Source organism: Nematostella vectensis, chromosome 12 (assembly GCF_932526225.1).
Source record: "Nematostella vectensis chromosome 12, jaNemVect1.1, whole genome shotgun sequence".
In the NCBI taxonomy this organism is placed as follows: domain Eukaryota; kingdom Metazoa; phylum Cnidaria; class Anthozoa; order Actiniaria; family Edwardsiidae; genus Nematostella; species Nematostella vectensis.
The window spans coordinates 3,840,703-3,866,512 of record NC_064045.1 but is presented as its reverse complement, the minus strand read 5'-3'; the positions used below and the strand labels follow the sequence as shown (position 1 = coordinate 3,866,512).

At 44.2% G+C, this 25,810-nt stretch overlaps 2 protein-coding genes across 4 annotated transcripts; one reads left to right on the top strand and one right to left on the bottom strand.

The window, feature by feature from the left end:
• Positions 1 to 29: 29 nt before the first annotated feature.
• LOC5516889 (alpha-L-iduronidase) lies at positions 30 to 17,814 on the bottom strand. 2 transcript variants are annotated; one of them, XM_048720269.1, is made up of 10 exons: positions 17,234 to 17,814; positions 16,598 to 16,806; positions 15,770 to 16,036; positions 15,325 to 15,371; positions 14,545 to 14,752; positions 13,400 to 13,681; positions 12,644 to 12,778; positions 11,162 to 11,232; positions 9,522 to 9,640; positions 30 to 377 (listed from the first exon to the last, which is right to left on the bottom strand). In XM_048720269.1, exons 1-10 carry the CDS (start codon positions 17,718 to 17,720, stop codon positions 259 to 261), a joined length of 1,944 nt encoding a protein of 647 aa, XP_048576226.1. In that variant the 5' UTR covers positions 17,721 to 17,814; the 3' UTR covers positions 30 to 258. The 2 variants fall into 2 exon arrangements, with proteins under 2 accessions (XP_048576226.1, XP_048576225.1); XM_048720268.1 differs by lacking the exon at positions 30 to 377 and adding an exon at positions 8,902 to 9,362.
• A 244-nt stretch (positions 17,815 to 18,058) lies between these two features.
• Positions 18,059 to 25,808, top strand: LOC116620905 (26S proteasome non-ATPase regulatory subunit 10). 2 transcript variants are annotated; one of them, XM_048719700.1, is made up of 7 exons: positions 18,059 to 18,214; positions 22,089 to 22,187; positions 23,032 to 23,178; positions 23,427 to 23,515; positions 23,918 to 23,998; positions 24,701 to 24,782; positions 25,643 to 25,808. In XM_048719700.1, the coding sequence occupies exons 1-7, from the start codon at positions 18,113 to 18,115 to the stop codon at positions 25,649 to 25,651; spliced, it is 609 nt and encodes a 202-aa protein (XP_048575657.1). In that variant the 5' UTR covers positions 18,059 to 18,112; the 3' UTR covers positions 25,652 to 25,808. The 2 variants fall into 2 exon arrangements, with proteins under 2 accessions (XP_048575657.1, XP_048575656.1); XM_048719699.1 differs by lacking the exon at positions 25,643 to 25,808 and adding an exon at positions 25,259 to 25,390 and having other exon boundaries at positions 18,060 to 18,214.
• The last annotated feature ends 2 nt before the right edge of the window (positions 25,809 to 25,810 follow it).

Below are 25,810 nucleotides of genomic sequence, written 5' to 3'. Positions count from 1 at the left end.
CCTACCCCCCCCCCCCCCCCCCCCCCACCAACATAGTACGTTTTTATTATAGAAAAACGACAGGTCCGTACAAAACTATTTCCTGGAGTTGCTATCGTTATCAACGTTCTAACTGTCCGATTATAGCTTGGATTTTTTCTATTATATACTTGAAATAAATGAATGAATCATAATAAACAAAGGGAAGGTAGAGGATGGGAGACTTGAAGAAGACACTTGGATAGAGAGAAAAATTTAGAAGACAAAGGGTAAAAGAAATCATCCGTCTATATTTGTATTCAACCCTAGTCTTCCAGGCGTCGAAGGTTTGCTGCCTCGATCCCAGTAGTCCACAGCTATGACTCTGTACCACCCCCTGGTGTCCCCAGGCGTTACCTCTGTAAGCAAAAAGCAACATAAGAATAGGGTACTGAGGAAAAAGGGGTGGGAATCGCAATATCCCGGCCTCTGTTGCTGCTCCAATCCCGACTTCTGGGTTGCTTTTCTCCTTAATTCTCGATTTTGCCTCCATTTCATAACACTTTACAACAAACACAGTTAAGGAGAACTCCTGTTTATTTTGGATATGTAGCCTGCGCCCAGCGAGCAGTAATCACTGTTGGATAACATAGCGTATATTTACAAGAAGTTAAAACTGAGCAGGACACGTAAACCAGAGATAAAAACCCTGTGGGAAAAACTCCAGACCGTGTTCCCCGAACCCATGCTCAGCATTGCGTGCTCTTGCTGCTTAAGAGCCGAAGAAAAAGTTAAAAGAAAAAACAAAAAAATATCAAAAGTAAATATGGCTTTAACAGAGGAGCTGGCTAGAGTGACACTAGCGCGCTATGTCTCCCCTTATATACTCATACCCATACTGCACTCTCTTCACATTCCCACGTGTAATTCACATGCCGTCAAAATAAACATTTCTGCCTCTATCATTACATTCCATCGGCAGAAATGTATTATTTCCCGTACCTGGGAGTTAAAATCCGGTGTTGCCGGTAACCAACAAATGGTTAAGCACGCACTTTTGAACAATCTTTTTACTGTCGAATCCCTTGTATCGCGACTCCGCATTTTCAAAAAATCGATTTGTTTTTGTATTTTAGGATTTTCTGTTCCGCCAGTCCAATCATTCCAAGCCAATCAGATTCTTGCCATCTCTCGCCTATAGCAGTTGCCTGGCTTTCTGTCGCGACACTGTCTGGTTTTCGTCCAGAGGATAGCTAGGGAAGTGCACACAGCGAGACTCTGGTTGGCTCAAAATGGTTTTACTGACGGAACAGAAAACTTAATGCGTGTCGCGATACAACGGATTCGACAGTAAAACGCAAATAAAAATATAACAAAGCACAATAAAACATTTATATTATATTAGCAAAATTTCATCAATGGCTGGTTTAAAGCTGATAACGGCCCAGAAACACCCTTCTGTCCGGGTTCCAATCAGGAACCCGCGTGGAATAGCTGTCGTGTTTACCTGTCGTACGCGTTTTGTGGTGTAGATACGCGTGGAATAGCTGTCGTATTTACCTGTCGTACGCGTGTCGTGGTGTAGATACGCGTGGAATAGCTGTCGTATTCACCTGTCGTACATGTGTCGTGGTGTAGATACGCGTGGAATAGCTGTCGTATTCACCTGTCGTACATGTGTCTTGGTGTAGATACGCGTGGAATAGCTGTCGTATTCACCTGTCGTACATGTGTCGTGGTGTAGATACGCGTGGAATAGCTGTCGTATTTACCTGTCGTACGCGTGTCGTGGTGTAGATACGCGTGGAATAGCTGTCGTATTCACCTGTCGTACATGTGTCGTGGTGTAGATACGCGTGGAATAGCTGTCGTATTCACCTGTCGTACACGTGTCGTGGTGTAGATACGCGTGGAATAGCTGTCGTTTTTACATGTCGTACGCGTGTTGTGGTGTAGATACGCGTGGGATAGCTGTCGTATTTACATGTCGTACGCGTGTCGTGGTGTAGATACGCGTGGAATAGCTGTCGTATTCAACTGTCGTACGCGTGTTGTGGTGTAGATATGCGTGGGATAGCTGTCGTGTTTACCTGTCGTACGCGTGTCGTGGTGTAGATACGCGTGGGATAGCTATCGTGTTTACCTGTCGTACGCGTGTCGTGGTGTAGATACGCGTGGGATAGCTGTCGTGTTTACCTGTCGTACGCGTGTCGTGGTGTAGATACGCGTGGAATAGCTATCGTGTTTACCTGTCGTACGCGTGTCGTGGTGTAGATACGCGTGGGATAGCTGTCGTGTTTACCTGTCGTACACGTGTCGTGGTGTAGATACGCGTGGAATAGCTGTCGTGTTTACATGTCGTACGCGTGTCGTGGTGTAGATACGCGTGGAATAGTTGTCGTGTTTACATGTCGTACGCGTGTCGTGGTGTAGATACGCGTGGAATAGCTGTCGTGTTTACCTGTCGTACACGTGTCGTGGTGTAGATACGCGTGGAATAGCTATCGTGTTTACATGTCGTACACGTGTCGTGGTGTAGATACGCGTGGGATAGCTGTCGTGTTTACATGTCGTACGCGTGTCGTGGTGTAGATACGCGTGGAATAGCTGTCGTGTTTACCTGTCGTACACGTGTCGTTGTGTAGATACGCGTGGGATAGCTGTCGTATTCACCTGTCGTACACGTGTCGTGGTGTAGATACGCGTGGAATAGCTGTCGTGTTTACCTGTCGTACGCGTGTCGTGGTGTAGATACGCGTGGGATAGCTGTCGTGTTTACCTGTCGTACACGTGTCGTGGTGTAGATACGCGTGGAATAGCTGTCGTGTTTACCTGTCGTACGCGTGTCGTGGTGTAGATACGCGTGGAATAGCTGTCGTGTTTACCTGTCGTACGCGTGTCGTGGTGTAGATACGCGTGGGATAGCTGTCGTGTTTACATGTCGTACGCGTGTCGTGGTGTAGATACGCGTGGAATAGCTGTCGTGTTTACCTGTCGTACGCGTGTCGTGGTGTAGATACGCGTGGGATAGCTGTCGTATTCACCTGTCGTACCCGTTTTGTGGTGTAGATACGCGTGAAATAGCTGTCGTATTCACCTGTCGTACCCGTTTTGTGGTGTAGATACGCGTGGGATAGCTGTCGTGTTTACATGTCGTACGCGTGTCGTGGTGTAGATACGCGTGGAATAGCTGTCGTGTTTACCTGTCGTACACGTGTCGTTGTGTAGATACGCGTGGGATAGCTGTCGTGTTTACCTGTCGTACACGTGTCGTGGTGTAGATACGCGTGGAATAGCTGTCGTGTTTACCTGTCGTACGCGTGTCGTGGTGTAGATACGCGTGGGATAGCTGTCGTGTTTACCTGTCGTACGCGTGTCGTGGTGTAGATACGCGTGGGATAGCTGTCGTGTTTACATGTCGTACGCGTGTCGTGGTGTAGATACGCGTGGAATAGCTGTCGTGTTTACCTGTCGTACGCGTGTCGTGGTGTAGATACGCGTGGGATAGCTGTCGTGTTTACCTGTCGTACGCGTGTCGTGGTGTAGATACGCGTGGGATAGCTGTCGTGTTTACCTGTCGTACGCGTGTCGTGGTGTAGATACGCGTGGGATAGCTGTCGTGTTTACCTGTCGTACGCGTGTCGTGGTGTAGATACGCGTGGAATAGCTATCGTGTTTACCTGTCGTACGCGTGTCGTGGTGTAGATACGCGTGGGATAGCTGTCGTGTTTACCTGTCGTACGCGTGTCGTGGTGTAGATACGCGTAGAATAGTTGTCGTGTTTACATGTCGTACACGTGTCGTGGTGTAGATACGCGTGGGATAGCTGTCGTGTTTACCTGTCGTACGCGTGTCGTGGTGTAGATACGCGTGGAATAGCTGTCGTGTTTACCTGTCGTACACGTGTCGTGGTGTAGATACGCGTGGAATAGCTGTCGTATTTACATGTCGTACACGTGTCGTGGTGTAGATACGCGTGGAATAGCTGTCGTGTTTACCTGTCGTACGCGTGTTGTGGTGTAGATACGCGTAGAATAGTTGTCGTGTTTACATGTCGTACACGTGTCGTGGTGTAGATACGCGTGGAATAGTTGTCGTATTTACATGTCGTACACGTGTCGTGGTGTAGATACGCGTGGAATAGCTGTCGTGTTTACCTGTCGTACACGTGTCGTGGTGTAGATACGCGTGGAATAGCTGTCGTGTTGACCTGTCGTACACGTGTCGTAGTGTAGATACGCGTGGAATAGCTGTCGTGTTTACCTGTCGTACGCGTGTCGTGGTGTAGATACGCGTGGGATAGCTGTCGTGTTTACCTGTCGTACGCGTGTCGTGGTGTAGATACGCGTGGGATAGCTATCGTGTTTACCTGTCGTACGCGTGTCGTGGTGTAGATACGCGTGGAATAGCTGTCGTGTTTACATGTCGTACGCGTGTCGTGGTGTAGATACGCGTGGAATAGCTGTCGTATTCAACTGTCGTACGCGTGTTGTGGTGTAGATACGCATGGAATAGCTGTCGTGTTTACCTGTCGTACGCGTGTCGTGGTGTAGATACGCGTGGAATAGCTGTCGTATTTACATGTCGTACGCGTGTCGTGGTGTAGATATGCGTGGAATAGCTGTCGTGTTTACCTGTCGTACACGTGTCGTGGTGTAGATACGCGTGGAATAGCTGTCGTGTTTACCTGTCGTACGCGTGTCGTGGTGTAGATACGAGTTGAATAGCTGTCGTGTTTACCTGTCGTACGCGTGTCGTGGTGTAGATACGCGTGGAATAGCTGTCGTGTTTACATGTCGTACGCGTGTCGTGGTGTAGATACGCGTGGAATAGCTGTCGTGTTTACCTGTCGTACACGTGTCGTGGTGTAGATACGCGTGGAATAGCTGTCGTATTTACATGTCGTACACGTGTCGTGGTGTAGATACGCGTGGAATAGCTGTCGTGTTTACATGTCGTACGCGTGTCGTGGTGTAGATACGCGTGGAATAGCTATCGTGTTTACCTGTCGTACGCGTGTCGTGGTGTAGATACGCGTGGAATAGTTGTCGTGTTTACCTGTCGTACACGTGTCGTGGTGTAGATACGCGTGGGATAGCTGTCGTGTTTACCTGTCGTACGCGTGTCGTGGTGTAGATACGCGTGGAATAGCTATCGTGTTTACCTGTCGTACGCGTGTCGTGGTGTAGATACGCGTGGAATAGCTGTCGTGTTTACCTGTCGTACACGTGTCGTGGTGTAGATACGCGTGGAATAGCTGTCGTGTTTACCTGTCGTACACGTGTCGTGGTGTAGATACGCGTGGAATAGCTGTCGTGTTTACATGTCGTACACGTGTCGTGGTGTAGATACGCGTGGAATAGCTGTCGTGTTTACATGTCGTACGCGTGTCGTGGTGTAGATACGCGTGGAATAGCTGTCGTATTTACATGTCGTACACGTGTCGTGGTGTAGATACGCGTGGAATAGCTGTCGTGTTTACCTGTCGTACGCGTGTCGTGGTGTAGATACGCGTGGAATAGCTATCGTGTTTACCTGTCGTACGCGTGTCGTGGTGTAGATACGCGTGGAATAGCTGTCGTGTTTACATGTCGTACACGTGTCGTGGTGTAGATACGCGTGGAATAGCTGTCGTGTTTACCTGTCGTACGCGTGTTGTGGTGTAGATACGCGTAGAATAGCTGTCGTGTTTACCTGTCGTACACGTGTCGTGGTGTAGATACGCGTGGAATAGCTATCGTGTTTACCTGTCGTACACGTGTCGTGGTGTAGATACGCGTGGAATAGTTGTCGTGTTTACCTGTCGTACACGTGTCGTGGTGTAGATACGCGTGGGATAGCTGTCGTGTTTACCTGTCGTACGCGTGTCGTGGTGTAGATACGCGTGGAATAGCTATCGTGTTTACCTGTCGTACGCGTGTCGTGGTGTAGATACGCGTGGAATAGCTGTCGTGTTTACATGTCGTACGCGTGTCGTGGTGTAGATACGCGTGGAATAGTTGTCGTGTTTACCTGTCGTACGCGTGTCGTGGTGTAGATACGCGTGGAATAGCTGTCGTGTTTACATGTCGTACACGTGTCGTGGTGTAGATACGCGTGGGATAGCTGTCGTGTTTACCTGTCGTACGCGTGTCGTGGTGTAGATACGCGTGGGATAGCTGTCGTGTTTACCTGTCGTACGCGTGTCGTGGTGTAGATACGCGTAGAATAGTTGTCGTGTTTACATGTCGTACACGTGTCGTGGTGTAGATACGCGTGGGATAGCTGTCGTGTTTACCTGTCGTACGCGTGTCGTGGTGTAGATACGCGTGGAATAGCTGTCGTGTTTACCTGTCGTACACGTGTCGTGGTGTAGATACGCGTGGAATAGCTGTCGTATTTACATGTCGTACACGTGTCGTGGTGTAGATACGCGTGGAATAGCTGTCGTGTTTACCTGTCGTACGCGTGTTGTGGTGTAGATACGCGTAGAATAGTTGTCGTGTTTACATGTCGTACACGTGTCGTGGTGTAGATACGCGTGGAATAGTTGTCGTATTTACATGTCGTACACGTGTCGTGGTGTAGATACGCGTGGAATAGCTGTCGTGTTTACCTGTCGTACACGTGTCGTGGTGTAGATACGCGTGGAATAGCTGTCGTGTTGACCTGTCGTACACGTGTCGTAGTGTAGATACGCGTGGAATAGCTGTCGTGTTTACCTGTCGTACGCGTGTCGTGGTGTAGATACGCGTGGGATAGCTGTCGTGTTTACCTGTCGTACGCGTGTCGTGGTGTAGATACGCGTGGGATAGCTGTCGTGTTTACATGTCGTACGCGTGTCGTGGTGTAGATACGCGTGGGATAGCTATTGTGTTTACCTGTCGTACGCGTGTCGTGGTGTAGATACGCGTGGAATAGCTGTCGTGTTTACATGTCGTACGCGTGTCGTGGTGTAGATACGCGTGGAATAGCTGTCGTATTCAACTGTCGTACGCGTGTTGTGGTGTAGATACGCATGGAATAGCTGTCGTGTTTACCTGTCGTACGCGTGTCGTGGTGTAGATACGCGTGGAATAGCTGTCGTATTTACATGTCGTACGCGTGTCGTGGTGTAGATATGCGTGGAATAGCTGTCGTGTTTACCTGTCGTACACGTGTCGTGGTGTAGATACGCGTGGAATAGCTGTCGTGTTTACCTGTCGTACGCGTGTCGTGGTGTAGATACGCGTTGAATAGCTGTCGTGTTTACCTGTCGTACGCGTGTCGTGGTGTAGATACGCGTGGAATAGCTGTCGTGTTTACATGTCGTACGCGTGTCGTGGTGTAGATACGCGTGGAATAGCTGTCGTGTTTACCTGTCGTACACGTGTCGTGGTGTAGATACGCGTGGAATAGCTGTCGTATTTACATGTCGTACACGTGTCGTGGTGTAGATACGCGTGGAATAGCTGTCGTGTTTACATGTCGTACGCGTGTCGTGGTGTAGATACGCGTGGAATAGCTATCGTGTTTACCTGTCGTACGCGTGTCGTGGTGTAGATACGCGTGGAATAGTTGTCGTGTTTACCTGTCGTACACGTGTCGTGGTGTAGATACGCGTGGGATAGCTGTCGTGTTTACCTGTCGTACGCGTGTCGTGGTGTAGATACGCGTGGAATAGCTATCGTGTTTACCTGTCGTACGCGTGTCGTGGTGTAGATACGCGTGGAATAGCTGTCGTGTTTACCTGTCGTACACGTGTCGTGGTGTAGATACGCGTGGAATAGCTGTCGTGTTTACATGTCGTACACGTGTCGTGGTGTAGATACGCGTGGAATAGCTGTCGTGTTTACATGTCGTACGCGTGTCGTGGTGTAGATACGCGTGGAATAGCTGTCGTATTTACATGTCGTACACGTGTCGTGGTGTAGATACGCGTGGAATAGCTGTCGTGTTTACCTGTCGTACGCGTGTCGTGGTGTAGATACGCGTGGAATAGCTATCGTGTTTACCTGTCGTACGCGTGTCGTGGTGTAGATACGCGTGGAATAGCTGTCGTGTTTACATGTCGTACACGTGTCGTGGTGTAGATACGCGTGGAATAGCTGTCGTGTTTACCTGTCGTACGCGTGTTGTGGTGTAGATACGCGTAGAATAGCTGTCGTGTTTACCTGTCGTACACGTGTCGTGGTGTAGATACGCGTGGAATAGCTATCGTGTTTACCTGTCGTACACGTGTCGTGGTGTAGATACGCGTGGAATAGTTGTCGTGTTTACCTGTCGTACACGTGTCGTGGTGTAGATACGCGTGGGATAGCTGTCGTGTTTACCTGTCGTACGCGTGTCGTGGTGTAGATACGCGTGGAATAGCTATCGTGTTTACCTGTCGTACGCGTGTCGTGGTGTAGATACGCGTGGAATAGCTGTCGTGTTTACCTGTCGTACGCGTGTCGTGGTGTAGATACGCGTGGAATAGCTGTCGTGTTTACATGTCGTACGCGTGTCGTGGTGTAGATACGCGTGGAATAGCTGTCGTGTTTACCTGTCGTACACGTGTCGTGGTGTAGATACGCGTGGAATAGCTGTCGTATTTACATGTCGTACACGTGTCGTGGTGTAGATACGCGTGGAATAGCTGTCGTGTTTACATGTCGTACGCGTGTCGTGGTGTAGATACGCGTGGAATAGCTATCGTGTTTACCTGTCGTACGCGTGTCGTGGTGTAGATACGCGTGGAATAGTTGTCGTGTTTACCTGTCGTACACGTGTCGTGGTGTAGATACGCGTGGAATAGCTATCGTGTTTACCTGTCGTACGCGTGTCGTGGTGTAGATACGCGTGGAATAGCTATCGTGTTTACCTGTCGTACGCGTGTCGTGGTGTAGATACGCGTGGGATAGCTGTCGTGTTTACCTGTCGTACACGTGTCGTGGTGTAGATACGCGTGGAATAGCTGTCGTGTTTACATGTCGTACACGTGTCGTGGTGTAGATACGCGTGGAATAGCTATCGTGTTTACCTGTCGTACGCGTGTCGTGGTGTAGATACGCGTGGAATAGCTGTCGTGTTTACATGTCGTACACGTGTCGTGGTGTAGATACGCGTGGAATAGCTGTCGTGTTTACCTGTCGTACGCGTGTCGTGGTGTAGATACGCGTGGAATAGCTGTCGTGTTTACCTGTCGTACACGTGTCGTGGTGTAGATACGCGTGAAATAGCTGTCGTATTCACCTGTCGTACCCGTTTTGTGGTGTAGATACGCGTGGAATAGCTGTCGTGTTTACCTGTCGTACGCGTTTTGTGGTGTAGATACGCGTGGAATAGCTGTCGTATTTCCCTGTCGTACGCGTTTTGTGGTGTAGATACGCGTGGAATAGCTGTCGTATTTGCATGTCGTACACGTGTCGTGGTGTAGATACGCGTGGAATAGCTGTCGTATTCACCTGTCGTACCCGTTTTGTGGTGTAGATACGCGTGGAATAGCTGTCGTATTCAACTGTCGTACGCGTTTTGTGGTGTAGATACGCGTGGAATAGCTGTCGTGTTTACCTGTCGTACGCGTTTTGTGGTGTAGATACGCGTGGAATAGCTGTCGGGTTTACCTGTCGTACGCGTTTTGTGGTGTAGATACGCGTGGAATAGCTGGTCTTCAGGGTTTATACGGGAATAAGGTCCTTCTTGGTGCTTGGCAGAGAACAAAATTTCATAAGTCTTGATACACCTAACAACAGAAACACAAGATATTTATAACTTTAACTTCAGTCTTTATTTTTCATGCTTCGGATTCTCACCAACGCGGCCGAAAATCAGGCTTCCAGATTACATGGAGCAAAAATAAAGCTCCTTTGTAAGCCAAATTTTCTTTTTTAAACATAGGTACCTTATTACACTTTATTATAGCGTCACTTTTGCTAAAGTTATAAATTTTAGCATAGTGATAGTTTTTATACCTCTTACAAGATAGGCTATAGAGCCAAGCCCAGTTCGGCTTTAATTTCTGATTAATAATGAATATTGATTTGGCCGCCATTTTGAACCGGAAGTAAACTAACTTTTTCCAAAAAAATAAATAAACTCGCACATTTTAAAAAAGTTTACGCATAGACAAAGAAATTATAAGTCAGAGAATGCATCTAAACCAAAGAGTTCTTAAAATAACAAGATTTTTTAATTTTTGTAACTTTTACGGTGACAGCGATTTTGAACCGGAAGTAGTCAAGAGTAATTACTGGCACGTTTGTTTCACTTGTTTCAGAAGTAGTTTAGGGTCATCTTTTGAAGATAAGCTATGGAGCCAAAAGAAAATCTGATTTAATCACGGATTATCTTGGGATATTAAAATGGCCGATAATTTAATCCGAAAGTGAAAAGTCACGCGTCGATACTCACTATTTTCGAAAGTCGTCAAATGATTTAAAAGACACATATAGCCAGCCCAAGTATACCAAACATTCACGCTCAATAGCTGGATCAAGAGAAAAGAAAGACAAAAGCAACTGCTTATGTGACAAGCCTGGTGGCGATACCAAGTACCCCGGGAGCGGGCCGCTCCACCAATTGACTTCAACGTCTGTAAACGACCGCACACATGAATGTGTGCAAGTGCTACAAGACGAACGGTTTCTAACAGTAGGAACTGTTAATCTGGTGGCCTCGGGTGTGCGATTATCACTCTTCTTGCCTGCAATTAAATTGGTGTCTTTTGCTAGAGGGCGCGGGGTGAAATAAACGTCCGAGGTTTCACTTTCGACTACATCCGGTTAAAGGTGGCTATCCCTTTTAAAGTTCCAAAAATGACAAATTTGCTGTTATTTTAAAAAAATATTGGGTTTAAATACATTCTTTGACTTTCATCTTAGTTGTCTAGTGAAAAACAGTATCAAAATGCGCAAGTTTATTTATTTTTTATTAAAAGGTAGTTTACTTCCGGTTTAAAATGGCGGCCAAATCAATACTCCTTATTAATTAGAAATTAAAGCCGATCTGAGCTTGGCTCTATAGCCTATCTTGAAAAGGGTATTAAAAAACTATCACTATGCTAAAATTGGTAACTTTAGCAAAAAATGCGCAATTCAAACACATATCCGCCGGACGTCGCGAAAATTATGTGTATGAGGTAAAATAGAATGAATATATAAATATTTCAGTGAGTGTATGCTTGAGGACAACCCACATGGTTTACGCTAACAAGGATTGACATCAGGGATTGTTAGATTGAGATTTTGCTACAGCAAGATCGTACTTTGCGCTCTTGTGTTTCCACGTGACCAAGACGTCTTGTGGTGAGACGAGTAGAAGCGACACGTTCGTCACCTAAAACATTTAAAAATAGAGAAAATTAGAATAGTGAGAAATGGAGACGAATAGAAGCGATAAGTTCGTCACCTGTAACGGTCAAAGAGAGAGACAATAAGAATAGCGAGATAAGGAGACGAATAGAAGCGATAAGTTCGTCAACTGAAACGTTCAAAGAGAGAGACAGTAGAAATAGTGAGACAAGGAGACGAATGGAAGCGATAACTTCGTCACTTAAAACGGTCAAAAGGGGGGGAAATTAGGATAGTGAGAAAAGAAGACGAATAGAAGCGATAAGTTCGTCAATTGAAACGGTTAAAGAGAGAGACAGTAAGAATTGTGATGGATATGATAATTATGATGGTTAGGGAAGGTTCATTATTTAACGGAGGAAGGGGTGCGATTTTGAGGAGAGAGGTCAATTTTCCCGACATCCATTTCAAAGAACGCACCCCCCCCCCCTCCACCGACAAGTCCACTTTTGGTTCTCAATAGACGTGCTATTTGTAGACAAAACTAAGAATCCTAAGCTAGATCCCTCTAGTATGTAGCCAAATCCGACAATAAACGTCCTGTGGAGATACTGCAAAGGCATGCTTCAAAGGCAGCCTTGGTGGTAAGATTTTTATCAGAGAACTCTCTACCCCGGAAAAATTAGGTCCACTTTTTCGGATTTCGCACACCCCTCCAAGAAAAATCCTGGGTACGACGGGCCTGCCTAAAGTGTGGCTTCTACATTATCTTGGCAGTTATTAATTATCTTGGCTTTATTAATTTTAAATTAATGTCAAAGTTTCCCCTCCCCTCCCCCTCACACACAATAATTAGACGTGTGAAGGGAGGGTGGTGGTGTCTGTCTCCCCTCTCCCCACAATTATACTGAAAACAGCGACATTAAAGGCATAAAATCCGGTTAACAAAATACAGGGCTGTAGCAAGGGGTGGGGCACTGAGGGCATGTGCCCCATCGATATTTTCTTGATGTTTCTGTATTGTCCCCCCCCCCCCCCCCAATCTTACGTGGCCTGCTACGGCTCTGAAATATAAAGCATTTCTTTCTTGGCAAAGTGCCCAATCGCCTTGGCACCGTATAGAGTGCTCACATGGTTATAGAATGTGCTCCTGGAAGAACGTGCCGTACGTAGAGCATCCAGGTAGAGTAACCAATACGCTTTGTTTTAGGTCTTTTCGTTCTGGGGGAGGGTCACCATTTTTGTGCTTTAGATTGGAGGAATGGCCGCAATTTTTGAACCAGAAAACAATTCAACTTAGCTGTCCCCCCCCCCCCCAGATAAATCATGACCCTTCCCTTGATAAAGATTGGCGATAGTGATCATGATGATTGCGATGTGATAGAAATGATAATGATGATGATGATGGTGATGGTGATGTGATGTTAAGGATGGTGGCTTTTTTGCCTCTGGTTTACCTGGGCTGGGGGAGCTATCAGCTTTGCACAAAGCACAAGCAGTGCTACACCTGGAAGAGGCAAAACAAATGTGTTCTTAAACTGGTCTGGGTGTTCCACACTGACGGTACTGGGCCCTCGTGTCCGCACCGGTTCCTGCAGAAAAATAAAAGATATTAACGTATCATGACATAACATAACATGTTACTCGAAAATAAAAAAAGTGCCATATCACTAAGATGCAAACAGAACTAAAGCCTCACAATTTTTTTTTAATTCGGATGTGCTTTAGAAAAAAAAAAGACAGCATAATCTGGGCGAAAAGTGGGCAAGCAGTCGGGATTTTAGAAAGGAAATATGAAAGAAAAAGGCGTTAATTATAGTAAGGGTGATATGAAGACGAAGCCATAACAAAGAAAACAATATGACAAAAAGCAGAGAGGAAACTATTCCAGGAGAATAAATCATAAAAAAATCGACTGGCTGTCGCATTCTAAATTGCCATCAAGAGCCTTAAATGGGCGCGGGAAACCTGTGGTAATCTAAAAATTTAGGGCCCAGACCCCTTTTTCAAGAAGCCGGCCAGCAAAATCGTAGTGTAGTAAACACGAATTCTGGAATCTCCCGATTTACACTCTTTTAAATAGAGCGAAAAAAGATCAAAGCGAGCTCCCAAATATGGTGTGTAATATCCTAATACGGAAAACAAGTACGAAAATGGTGGTTTTTTAAGCAAAATTGTTTGATTCATATTTGGCTCTAAGCGGGACAGATTACCTCATTGGCTCTCATTTTAGCAAATTCCTTTTCCGTCGGGAACAAAGGTCGTCCTATCCCCACCCATATCCCGTGGGGATTTCCGCGCTCATTGTCCATCTGGTAAAGCACAAACTTTGCATCCTTGAACACAGGTATCCCAGAAATGCAGACATACACCACAGCGAGCCCGGTTGTGTTGGACGTGTCGTTGCTGTTGTAGAAGAGCACTGACAGTTGCAGATCATCGGGTGAGGAGCCGGAAGAAGACGCAATGACACCAAACGTTTTGTTCGTGGATGCCTAAAAACCAGTCATTTCAAACAACCCATATCAAGAAAATTCAGCCAAAAATTGTCGTTTTTGCCAAACGCGGTCACTTCCATATAAGGAAACTAATATATTCCTTATTTGGAAAAGTTGCATGATTCTTGTCATTTTTAAGGTTGTTGTATCGCAGGGGCTTCATAAACTTTATGACTTGTTATCAGAAGAGAAAAACAGTGACTGTGACCATTCTTGGTAAATGGAGAAAGTATCTAAAAAGAAACTAAGATTCCTCGGTACCAGACCCCCAAAACGACAACTTTTTCTTTATATGCCCCTTTCTCTTAGTAAAAAAAATTAACGCTCATACATAAAAAATATATAATATAACCATCTGTTAATAATACTAAGCTTGAGAAAGGATAGGACTCTCATGTCTAAAAAATATATTACCTTCTTTCGTCGCATTTATGGAAACCCGCTGGGGTGTGAACAGAAATTCTTAGAACAGGTCTTAATTATGGGGAGAGGAGGGTAGATTGAGTAATAGATGCTGCTTGTGACTATAAGTTGTTTGAATTAACAGCTCCTTCACATCTTTCCATTTTATTCTCCCATAAGGGGGATCTAGTTTTTTGCTAAGGGGGGGGGGGGGGGGGTTAGCTCAGTGACAAAGAGAAAAGGTTAAGTTTTTTTGTTACATATGGCTTTCTGGCAGCCTTAAGCAGTAGGGGGAGGTTTTTTTTTTACCATTTTGAGCGTGGCCAGATCTCTAAATTTCTTTATCAGTTGCGCAGACAAAATATTACTTCACAAGCAATTACTGTTCCCGAACAATACTACCTAAAAACAAAAAAACAAAACAAAAACACTACAAGCACAATAGGTCATTGGCTTACCTTCTGATCAGATGACGACACGTTTACTGCCAATTCTTGGTTGCCTAGTAACGACAACAGTCCCATGATGCTTAGCACGGATTTCCGGATGAACTCTATCTTGCGCGGATGTGACGTGTTCATTTGGAAACGCGCTAGCAATGTTCGCTGGGTAAAATATGCCGGCGGGTAACTGATAAAGGCGTTATCGTTACTAAGCAGTTTGTATCTGAACAGAGATCAAACATATTGATCAGATAGGTTTGCCTACAATGCAAACAATTATGTTATCTGAATGTTAAAACATTTTCTTCTGATTCCAATTGATGGCGAGGGTTCGCTTGCACGCGAAGCTTGTTGTTTTTTGTAATACCATTTGATAAAGCGGTTCATAATTAAAGTATGCGCATTGCTTTTTTCCTCTAACTCAAAATGATAACACATGATAGCAGCTATCGTGCGATTTTGTTCATCATTTCTGGTTCGCCATTAGCATATCTTACCCATTGGCAAAGGATTTATCTCGACATGAGATTTAAATAATTCCTCGATATTTATGTGTTTATAGCATACTGTATGGATGTATTTGCTTGTTGGCGGTCGTCTATAACTATTCGAGGGGGGCGTAAGGGTTTGCAAGATGCGGTTTTGCCTTAATCTTGCGCGGTTTTTCATATATTTTTTCCTTCTTTAGACTGCGGTTTTCTGTGCGGTTTTGCGGTTTTCGCACCCCCTTTGCGCCCCCTCCTATTCTCTTGAGTTAGCTTCGTGAGTACCGTTACTAAACAACAATGCACCTACTGGATCCGTGTGTCACCTCTAAAGACACCTTGATGCTGTGATATTATCTGAAATTCAAATTCACTCAAATATCAAACTTTCATAACCACTATCGCACACCATACATGATGATAACTGACAACTAGTTGCACTAACATGTGTAAGACGCTTTTTGTCAAAAGGCTATGATTTATGGTGGTCTAACTGATAGGTGGTGATTGCAGGTTTAACACTATCAATAACACAGTTGTCACAATAAAAACAATATGGATCAGCTGGCAAATCTACCTCCTTTTAAGGTATTTAAAAATACATAGATCACTTATCAATAATACAGGAGACCTAGTGTTGTTCTCTGGGTACCCCCGATAGAAGCAATATGCATCGGCTGGCAAATCTACCTACTTACATAGATCACTTTATCAACATTACAGGGGTGTTGTTCTCTGGGTACACCTTACAATACCTTTGCTACAACAGCAGCATAATAAACATCAGCTCTCCAATCTTCCTCTTTACTCCACCCTACCAGCGGATCAGCTTCATCGTTATAGATTGGAATACTAGAGAATTCAGGATAGTACTTTGTGAGGTTCTTTAGTACAAGAGCTTCATCATTTATGATTGAGATGGAATGGCCACCCCCCTTGATGTGGAAGGAAATGTAGTCCAGACGAGTTCTTTTTTGATGTGAGAAGAAATTCTTGCCTTGATAGCAGTGGTCTATAAGAGTCTGGAGAAAAAGTTTAAAAAATAAGTTGTGTGAGAGTTAAAATGACATGCAAATTCTAAGAACAAGGCCTCCTCTCTCTTCTCTCCCCCTTCCTACCCCTCTGCTACCTTGTTCCAGCACCTTGTTTTGCTGACCTCAACGCCCTGGTTATCCGAGGATGGGACTAGATTGTGTGTGCCTGGGGGAAGCATGTGTACTCACAGTGATCCACATTACTTGATCAACACCATCAAGAGTTGCACAGGGGACTAGTGGTTTAATAAATTATACCTATGTTGTAATCTAAACTTTACTGTGTGGGGAGGGGGGTTGCAGGCACCTACACAGGGGGGTGCGCGTGCACCCCCCTTGGCCGGCAAAAAGTGGGTCATTTCTTATTAAAGGATCGTCAAATACTTTTTTGTGTGATTCCTATGACTGCGCACCCCCTACCCCTTCAGTCAATCCTGGAAATGTGCCTGGAATGGACTGACTTATAAGGGCTAAAGCATTTAGATGTGAAGGTGGAGTTTTGGTGGAAAAATTTCAATCTACATTACAGTTTACCCAGAGGTATCTTACCCAGAATATAGGATGCTTCAATGGGTTCCCTGTGGCTGGTCCTCCAAACCTTAAGGCAGGGTTTGCCAAATACAAGCCCTCAGAGCTAGCGTCATAGTAGTTCAGATATCCCTGAGTACTGACATGAAGACCATCAAAATGCTGTTTGTTTTGAGGCTCATTCCAGGACTCAAAATTCCATGAAGAGACCTCTGTGATGCCATAACGCTCTTTAGGCAAAAAATGTGTTACCTTATTACACTTTATTTTTGTATCACTTTAATTTTGCGATTTTGAATAATTTGCGAAAATAAAGTTAGAAATGTTGATAATGATTATATTGATGGGTCATAAAAATATTGATAATTTTGATTAAATAGTATGTAGTCAAGGAAATGGTTATTCAGGAACGTAGCAGAGGGTAGAGCACCTGGGGCACCTGGGCCAATATTAAAAAAATTATAAGGAAATAACCAATGAACAGTAGAGGCATGGCCATGTCCCCAAATTTTTTTTTATTGTTTCTGTATTGTGCCCCCGTGGCCTGCCCTTGGCCTGTTATTGAAGCTTTAATTAGTTTTTGAAAGGATGATAAATGTTGATATGATGATGATGATAAAATCATGATAATGCTAATGGTATTCCCTATAACATTACCTATTAAATGCACGGCTAGTGCCTTGACCATATCACGCCATGCGTAAATCTCTTCTGCATCATCAAAATCTTTAAAAAACCCAGATGGATTTCCCATTATCTCAAACCCAGGCTTTAAGCCATGTTTTAGCAGCATATGAAGAAGAACATCTAAGTGTTTGTAGACGTACGACATTGTCCCATTTGGCAATGTTTCCATCGAGATTAAGTCCAAAAGCCAATGTATACGAACTTGTTTTATGCCCTGATTTGGGACGGATCCGATGTAGGCTAAGTTTTGTGCCATGTCGTTTGTCGAGACGAATTTGTAGAAGTCTTTATGGGGGTCGGGCGGGCAGAAACCTGTGCTCTCCCAAAAATGCTCGAGTTGACTGAGCTTGGAACTTGCGTCAATGCTAGTTGCGTAAACTTTCTTGGTGGATTCTTGTTGTCCAAGGGAAATAAAGCTTAATAAAAGAAAAATAGATAAGTTCAGTGCCCCTAGCATTGTGATAAACTGATTACTGACATCGGTTTTTTAAACACAGTTTCAAAACAGGGTCCCAAAACAGTCATGTCGCCGTTCTTTGGCCCTGGCGGTAGGTACATGAATCATCTGCACACAGGCAACCCGAAAACAAACCGCAGTGTTCATTATTCCATTTTCCACAAACGATGTGCAATATCATGTTTGGAGAAACAATTAAATTAAAGACTTTCAAATTCCCTGAAAATTTTATAAGTAAGTTATATAGTTTTTTTTAAACGAGCCTTGAACTTTTAATAGAATGACATCCGTTACGTCTTCTAGTTATGGGTTTCCTGTTGTTCAAAGTGGAACGCCTTGTTATTATCTTATTTTGCACTGTCATAGCAAGCTTCCTTAACTTTTCTTTCAAAATGTCAAACATCGAGGTCTCCTCCTTTGCCTTTGAGGGAAAATTTCGTGAAGTCAAGGGCAGACTAGATGCAGAAATAAACCTGTTAACGAAGAAAGACCAGGCAAGTGGGCTTTTTAAATTAGGAGAGTCTACCACGGTGCTTGAATCATCTGGCACTGGCACTTGTACTTGATCGGTCACGTATTTTTGGGCTCCGTTTTTTCTGCTCAGAAACCTACTTTAGCCGCAGCTACTAATATCAAATTACTTCAGTCAGCTTACTAAACTTCTGGTCTGTCTTCTGGACTGGTTTTTGGTCTGTTCCCGTCGTGATTTGCCTTCGAGTTTGGCGGAAACCTCGACTCGATCGTAGCCATTGGGACGGCCGCCATCTTGTTTGTGTGGAACAATGAAATTCGCCTTGTTAGTATTATCCATCTCGTTGCTATTAAGAGGCTTTTACCATCAACATTTTACTTCTACTACTTTGAAGTTGAAGCCTACGTCAATTCAACTACCATCTTCTGCTTCAATTGCGTGCTTTTTTACATCCAAGCAACATACTGGTTCAGTATTTCGTCCATTCCCGGCACCGCTGACCTCATCGTTCTGCTGGCTCTCGATCCTGCTAGTGATTAGTTCCAACGGATCCATTCTCAATCCTGGACCTGTGAAATTCCCCTGTGAATGTTGCAGTAAGCCCACTAAGTCAAACCAACTCGCTATCTGCTGCGATGATTGTGATACTTGGTATCATATCAAGTGTCTTCGGATACCAATGCATATTTATCAGGGACTTAATAACTCTCATACGACCTGGATCTGCTGTAACTGTGGCTTGCCCAACTTTTCCTCGTCGCTGTTCAGTCGTTCTCTGGACATCTCCAGTTTCAACTCTTTCAGTTTGCTTGAAAACACCTCTACAGCCAGCCCTGGACTCGATCCCACTCCATCTCCGATCGCTTCTTCATCTCCTGTGCTTACACCGTCACCAAAGCACAAGCTGCGTTGTATGTCCATCAATTGTAACAGCATATTGAGTGCTGAGAGATCTGCGCTCTTTGCTAGCCTTGTGTCTCATCATAACCCGGACATTATTTTTGGATGTGAATCGAAACTGAATAGAGATGTCCCATCAGCTTCTGCGTTTCCCCAAGGCTTTACTATCTATCGGAAAGAACGCCAGGACTGCGGTGGTGGAGGTACTTTTATCGCTGTAAGATCTCCAATTGTCTCACACCCACTGGATAATATATCAACTGATCCTGAGGACGAGTCGCTTTGGGTCTCTATTCAGACATCTCGGCGGAAATTTGTGCATTTATGCTCCTTTTACAAACCTCCTCTCGCGCCCGCTTCCCGCATCGATCTTCTCTCCCAGGCTCTACTGAGGGTGTTTGACAAGCAGAAAAAGTCCCATCCCAACGTCGTGATTGCAGGCGACTTTAACTGTGGGGATATAAACTGGAAGGTCAGCCCTCCTGTTATTACCAACCCGGCCACTGCCTCATTGATGAATAAGTTACTTGACTTTATTGATGACCACACCCTCACACAGTATGTTTCCGATCCAACTCGCCCTGCCTCACTGAAGACACTGGACTTTGTTTGCTCGTCAGTTCCTTCTCTTGTCTCAGACGTCTCTGTTCATCCTGGCATGAGCGACCACGATCTAGTACATTTCTATATCAACACTAACCCACGGCGTGCAACCAGAACCCCCCATAAGGTGTACTTGTTTGACCGGATGAACTTGGAAGGTCTCCAACACGACATGGACTTGCTTAATCAATCCTTCATGGTCTCACCGCTCTCTCGATCTGTTGAGGAAAACTGGTCAATCTTTAAAACGGGTATTAAATCAGCAATCGACGCAAATGTCCCTCATAAAATGACCAAACGCAAACCAGACGTCCCTTGGTTGAACAGGGCACTTAAGCGGCAGATACGCAAGCGCGAACGCCTCCTTCGCAGGGCAAAGCATTCTGGGGACAAGTCACCGTCTTCGCCTGCCTGGTTGGCTTACAGGAAATATCGTAACAAGGTTACCAAGGCACTAAAAGAAGCTCATAATCACCACCTGAACGAAGTTGTGGGCGGCAGCCTAGTTTCAAATCCAAAGAAATTTTGGAACTACGTTAAGAGCCGTCGATCAGAAGTATCAGACATCCCTTCACTAAGGTCTAACGATGGTGTCTCCATATCCCCGCGCGACAAAGCTCAGGTTCTCAACAAGCAGTTCCAAAGTGTGTTCACTGTGGACGACGGAGTTCTCCCTGGACTTGGCCCAAGCCCGTTTCCGCATATTAGTGATATCATTTTCACCCCTACTGGCATTAAAAAACAACTAGACAATATGCAGACATGCAAGGCCTCAGGCCCTGATGAACTTCCAGCACGCATCCTACACGACTTGTCAAACTACCTAGCCAACATGTTATGCATCATCTTCCAACAGAGTTACGATAAGGGGACGCTCCCTCTAGACTGGTCTACCGCCAAAGTAGTCCCAGTCCACAAGAAGGATAACCGTGACAACCCCGGCAATTACCGCCCTATCTCTCTTACGTGCCTCTCCTGTAAAGTCATGGAACACATTGTGCTAAGCCATTTAAACAAACATCTATCTGCTTTTAATATCCTGTCAGACCTGCAACATGGCTTCCGCAGCGGTTTCTCCTGTGAGACTCAATTGATTCTTGCTACACATGACTGGGCCAGCACACTTAATTCTCATGGCCAGGTAGATGCCATTATGCTCGACTTTAGCAAGGCCTTCGACAAGGTGTCCCACGCAAAGCTATCCCACAAACTACATCACTGTGGCATACGTGGAAAGACTCTTGGTTGGATTGAAGCCTTTCTAAACAACCGAAATCAGTTCGTAGTAGTTGACGGGTCCCATTCCAGTCAGGTTCCTGTGACATCAGGTGTCCCCCAGGGGACCGTGCTTGGCCCAACCCTCTTTCTTGTGTTCATTAACGACATTGTTGACTAATGCAGCTCGGTAACTCGCCTATTTGCAGATGACACAGTGGTCTACAGGACCATTCGATCTCCAGCTGACCATGTGTCCCTCCAACACGATCTCTGCAACCTTGAAGCCTGGGCTCGGACTTGGCAGATGGAGTTTAATGCCTCTAAATGCCAATTACTGCCGATCACCTTGAAGAGAAATAGCAGCTTGTTCAACTACTCGCTAGGCTCCCAGCTCCTGAATTCTACAGACGAGCATGACTATCTAGGGATCCGCGTTGCACACGATCTCCGCTGGAGTAGGCATTGTTGTAAAGTCTCTTTGAAAGCCAACAAGACTCTTGGATTATTACGACGTACCCTTAAACCCTGTTCTCAGAGTGTAAAGGAACGTGCGTACTTTTCAATGATAAGACCGGTCATGGAATATGCTTCTCCAGTATGGAACCCCTTCACGGATAGAGACATCAACAAATTAGAGCAAGTGCAGAAAAATGCGGCGCGTTTCGTTACTGGTACCTACGACCCCAGGGCAAGCTCATCTGACCTTGTTAAATCCCTGAATTGGGACTCGCTTGAAGTGCGACGTCAGCTCGCCCAACTATGCCTCTTCTATAAAATCCGCAACAATTTAGTGAACATTGCTCTACCTCAACAATTTCAGCCAAACCTTCGACGGTCCAGAACTAACTCCTCTAAATATAACCAGATTCAGTCCAATGTACTTTCCCACTCATACTCTTTTTTTCCTAGAACTATCAGGACTTGGAACTTGCTTCCCTCCGAGGTTGTCGAGTCCTCGTCGATTGACTCCTTTAAATCAAGTGCACTGCCAGTCTTAAGATCCTTACGGATCCCTGGCCACCTTCGCCGCCTATAATACCTTGGCGCCCCCTAGAAATAAGCGCAAGCTTTAATAGGGTCTAACATTTAAGCATTTAAGCATCAATAGACATTTTAATTATTCTTCAGTGCTTTTATAACATATAAGTAACATTACTTTGTTTTTCTTTGTAAAGGACGAGCGAATCCCTTTGCACTGGGCAGCATCTGGTGGACACTCAGAGATCGTTTCGTATCTTCTTAAGCTTAGGTCACCCGTAGATGAACGAGACGACGTGAGTATCAAGTTTGAAATGCCTAAACGTCAATCGCAGTATCTCTAAATACCCAGGAAAGGCCCTCGATGAAGTATCTTTACTTTATTTATTGAACCCATTGTCACCTGACCAAACAGACCAACAGACCAAAAACAGAGACCTCTCCTATGAGTTTTGATTTTGAGTTTTGTACAGCCGCACATCGCTGAATTTAATAGTCAACGGTATCCAAGCATTCCAACATTGCTTTGCAGTCTCTTATCCCTTGTCACGTAAGTTGATGGTTGCTTGTATTTTTAATAAAAAATACAACTATTAGCATATTGGAAGAGTGCCCTAGGACATCATTAAGTCTATTGGGGCATAGTTGAGTGTTGTGCTTATGGATGTTTTTCAAGCAAAAGTGGGTTCATGGGTATTTTTTTTTTCACAATTGGCTTTGCATTTGCGTGATTGGCTTTGCCAAAATTGTTTACACTGCTATTCTGGGTCTGTATGACCTGAAACTGAATATGCCACCTTGTTTGAAAAGTACAGTATTCTATATTTGTTGATAAAAGGCAAGCCATTCTGAATTGCAGTTTGTTGTGGGTTTTGAATGTATTATGTTGCTTGTATACACTATAAAAAACATTACCAGAGCAGATTGTAGCAAATTCCTAAGTTTAACTAAAATTGTGATTTCATTTCATTTCTCCCAACTCTCAGGCATTTTGCCACTGCCAAAAACTATAGCATTAATAACAATGATTTTGCTTCAGTGTGGCTCTACTCTGATGATTGCATCATATGATAGTGATAGGTTTGTTTCAATATGGTTGGGCCCCTGTGATAATTGCATCATGTGATGATTTTGTTTCAGTGTGGTTGGACTCCTCTGATGATTGCATCATCTGCTGGACGAGACGATATTGTTGCCCAGCTTATTGCACACGATGCTGATGTTAATGCATCAAACCAGAATGGCCAGACAAGCCTCCATTATGCTGCTTCTAAAAACAGATATGAGGTCAGATCCTCTAGAACCTAAACTCTATTTTCATCTTGAAATACTGGACACATTTGTTTATAGTTGCTTACAAGATTTTCCACCAAAACAAACATAATATAATATATTATATCAAACACTTCTTGCAGTTTTACAAATAGATGATACAAGACAATAATCTTCAAAAAGGTTAACACCCCCCTGAAGTGCCCCCTCCCCAAAGTTAAAAATCCAGTCTGCCTGACACAAAGGGTGTATTCCCTCTCTAGATTGCTGATATTTTACTACGGCATGGAGCCACTGTCAATGCCCAGGATAAAACAGGTCTTGCTTCACCATTACACAGAGCAGCATCCAGGTATTGTGATGGTACCCAAACATAGATTAACTTGAATCAATCATCACCTTTTTGTGGTTAAGAGCAATAGAAGGCAATTATTGACTATATACATGAGCGGAAAGTTTTCAGTTGTTCTCGGCTGTAAACCACCCATATTCTGATACTTTATGATTTATTGTCTGTATTTTAGGAACAGGAAGAGTATACAGGTAGAGATTGACCAAAAATCATTCTGATGAAGCCATGGCAATGGGTTCCCCCTGATCTTATACCAACAAAACTATCCAGGATATAAATGTTTATAATCAAACATACAGTAGTATTATTATCTAGGTTCCCTTCCCCCCCCCCCCCCCTCGAAAAATGCTCTTACATTTGATCTACACCAAAACTGATTTCCTTCTCTTTTTTCACTTGCAGAGGTCATTTAAAATTAGTGAAGCTCTTACTAGATTACAAAGCTGACTGCAATGCCCAAGACATAGAAGGGAATACTCCACTGTAAGTACCGTACAGTATACTTACTGTATATCCTACGTCTGTATGATTTGGCAGGCACGTCACAGGGAGGTACACAGGGTGAGCGTACCATCCTCTTGGCCATAGCATTGTCAAATACTATCCTTTTTTATAAGATTCCTTTGATTGCGCATCCCCCTCTCAGCAAATACAGGGTACTCACCTGTTTGATGTTAACTGTATGATTTGTCATATTTGTATTATTTTTATTAAAGCTGCACTTTTTTCACTTTGAAATGACCTTCAAAAATAGGGTGCGTCTTTTACGTGGAACGCCACTTTTTATAATTTGCATAATATAAGGAATACAAAAGATTCTCTATAATTGGTCAATTGATCATTTGTGTCAGACTCTGGATTCTTTTCATAGTATTGAGGTGTATTGTATATATTTTAGTGTTAGATAACGATAATTCCTGTATAAATAAATTAATGTATATAGAATGAAATATTGATAATTACTGTAAACAAATCGAAATACCTTGGTTTTAGTTCTATTGAATCGTTCACTAACTGACTGCGAATTCGCTTTTGGCATTATTTATTTCTGGAATTGCTGTAGCCCGAAAATATTTGAATATTGACTATTTCTTACTATTTTGAGGTCAAAATTTGGGGTGCGGCTCATACGTGGGGGCGTCTTATACGCGGGTAAATACAGTAGATAAAGTTGCTTTTTTACAGGCATATGGCATGTGAAGAGGAGAGATCTGAGGTGGCTGTCATACTTGTCGAGCATGGGGCAGATATATCCATTAAAAATAAGGTATGTTCATGTCTAAAAAAAAAAAGCTGTTTTGCAAAAATGATTGAGCTGTATGAGAACTATCACAGGCTTGTGTGTGGTTAATGGAATTTTTAACCCTAAGATATAGCAGAATCAGAAAAAAAGCATTAAACACCCCCTTAGGAATAGCAGTTGGTCCCATTTTATACCCTAAGAGATAGCAGAATTGGAAAAATCCTTCAACACTTCCTAAGGGATAGCACTTTGTCAAAATTTTATACCCTAAAAGATAGTACGATCACCCCTGTCTACTTTTCTAGAGAGTCCACCCCCTGGGAAACCGTAATCAAACTTCGGCAAAAATATCCGAAATTTCGGATACTCCTGCAAGTGTAGTGATAAGCGCCAATATACGGTTGAGAATTATTTGCTCAAAGTGGAGACAAAAATGGGCCACTCATTGTTCCTCTGCGGATTATACGGGTTACTTAACAGTTTTCTGTTTTCATGTGTAGGAAAAGAGGACTGCAGCAGACTTTGCCAATAAAGGTTTAGCTCGTCAACTTCAACAGATGTCTGGGATGATGGAATGAATACAGCTTGGATGCATTATATTGAAAAAAGACATTAAAAGTGAAAAAAATACAGTAAAAGATTTTTCTCTTTTTTTATGGAGTTGTTGTTCAGGATTAGGTCCAAGCCCCACCCTCCACCCCCTCCCTTCTCCTTACTAAAATTTTAGAAGATATACAAGCTATAAGGTATAAACTACCTAGGCACCACGGAGGGGAAGGGGCTGCGACCCCAACACTTTTTGCAACAAAAACAAGTCAAATACTATGATTTATTACTTTTTCATTGTTCATTATTGCATTTCTTTTCAATTGTCACACCCCCAGGAGTTGTGACAACGAAAATCTCTCCCTGAAATATGTGGGCCTCCTGTGTTTCTTGAACTCGGCTGGGCCGGGGTTTTCCGCGAAGCGCACTGTCCGCGTAGGGCCTGGTGCTGACTTTCTCAAGCCGGAAGAAGAAGTGGGAAAAGTCATAGAGTGCTACAAAATCCA

Coding starts and splice junctions, on each gene's coding strand:
- LOC5516889 (XM_048720268.1), bottom strand. CDS start 17,720: ATGCTAGGGGCACTGAACTTATCTATTTTTCTTTTATTAAGCTTTATT. Junction 14,753..15,324: donor AGAGGTGACACACGGATCCA/GTAGGTGCATTG, acceptor ATCTCTGTTCAG/ATACAAACTGCTTAGTAACG. Junction 13,682..14,544: donor TGTCGTCATCTGATCAGAAG/GTAAGCCAATGA, acceptor ACTGGTTTTTAG/GCATCCACGAACAAAACGTT.
- LOC116620905 (XM_048719699.1), top strand. CDS start 18,113: ATGTCAAACATCGAGGTCTCCTCCTTTGCCTTTGAGGGAAAATTTCGT. Junction 23,999..24,700: donor ATAGAAGGGAATACTCCACT/GTAAGTACCGTA, acceptor GCTTTTTTACAG/GCATATGGCATGTGAAGAGG. Junction 24,783..25,258: donor ATATATCCATTAAAAATAAG/GTATGTTCATGT, acceptor TTTCATGTGTAG/GAAAAGAGGACTGCAGCAGA.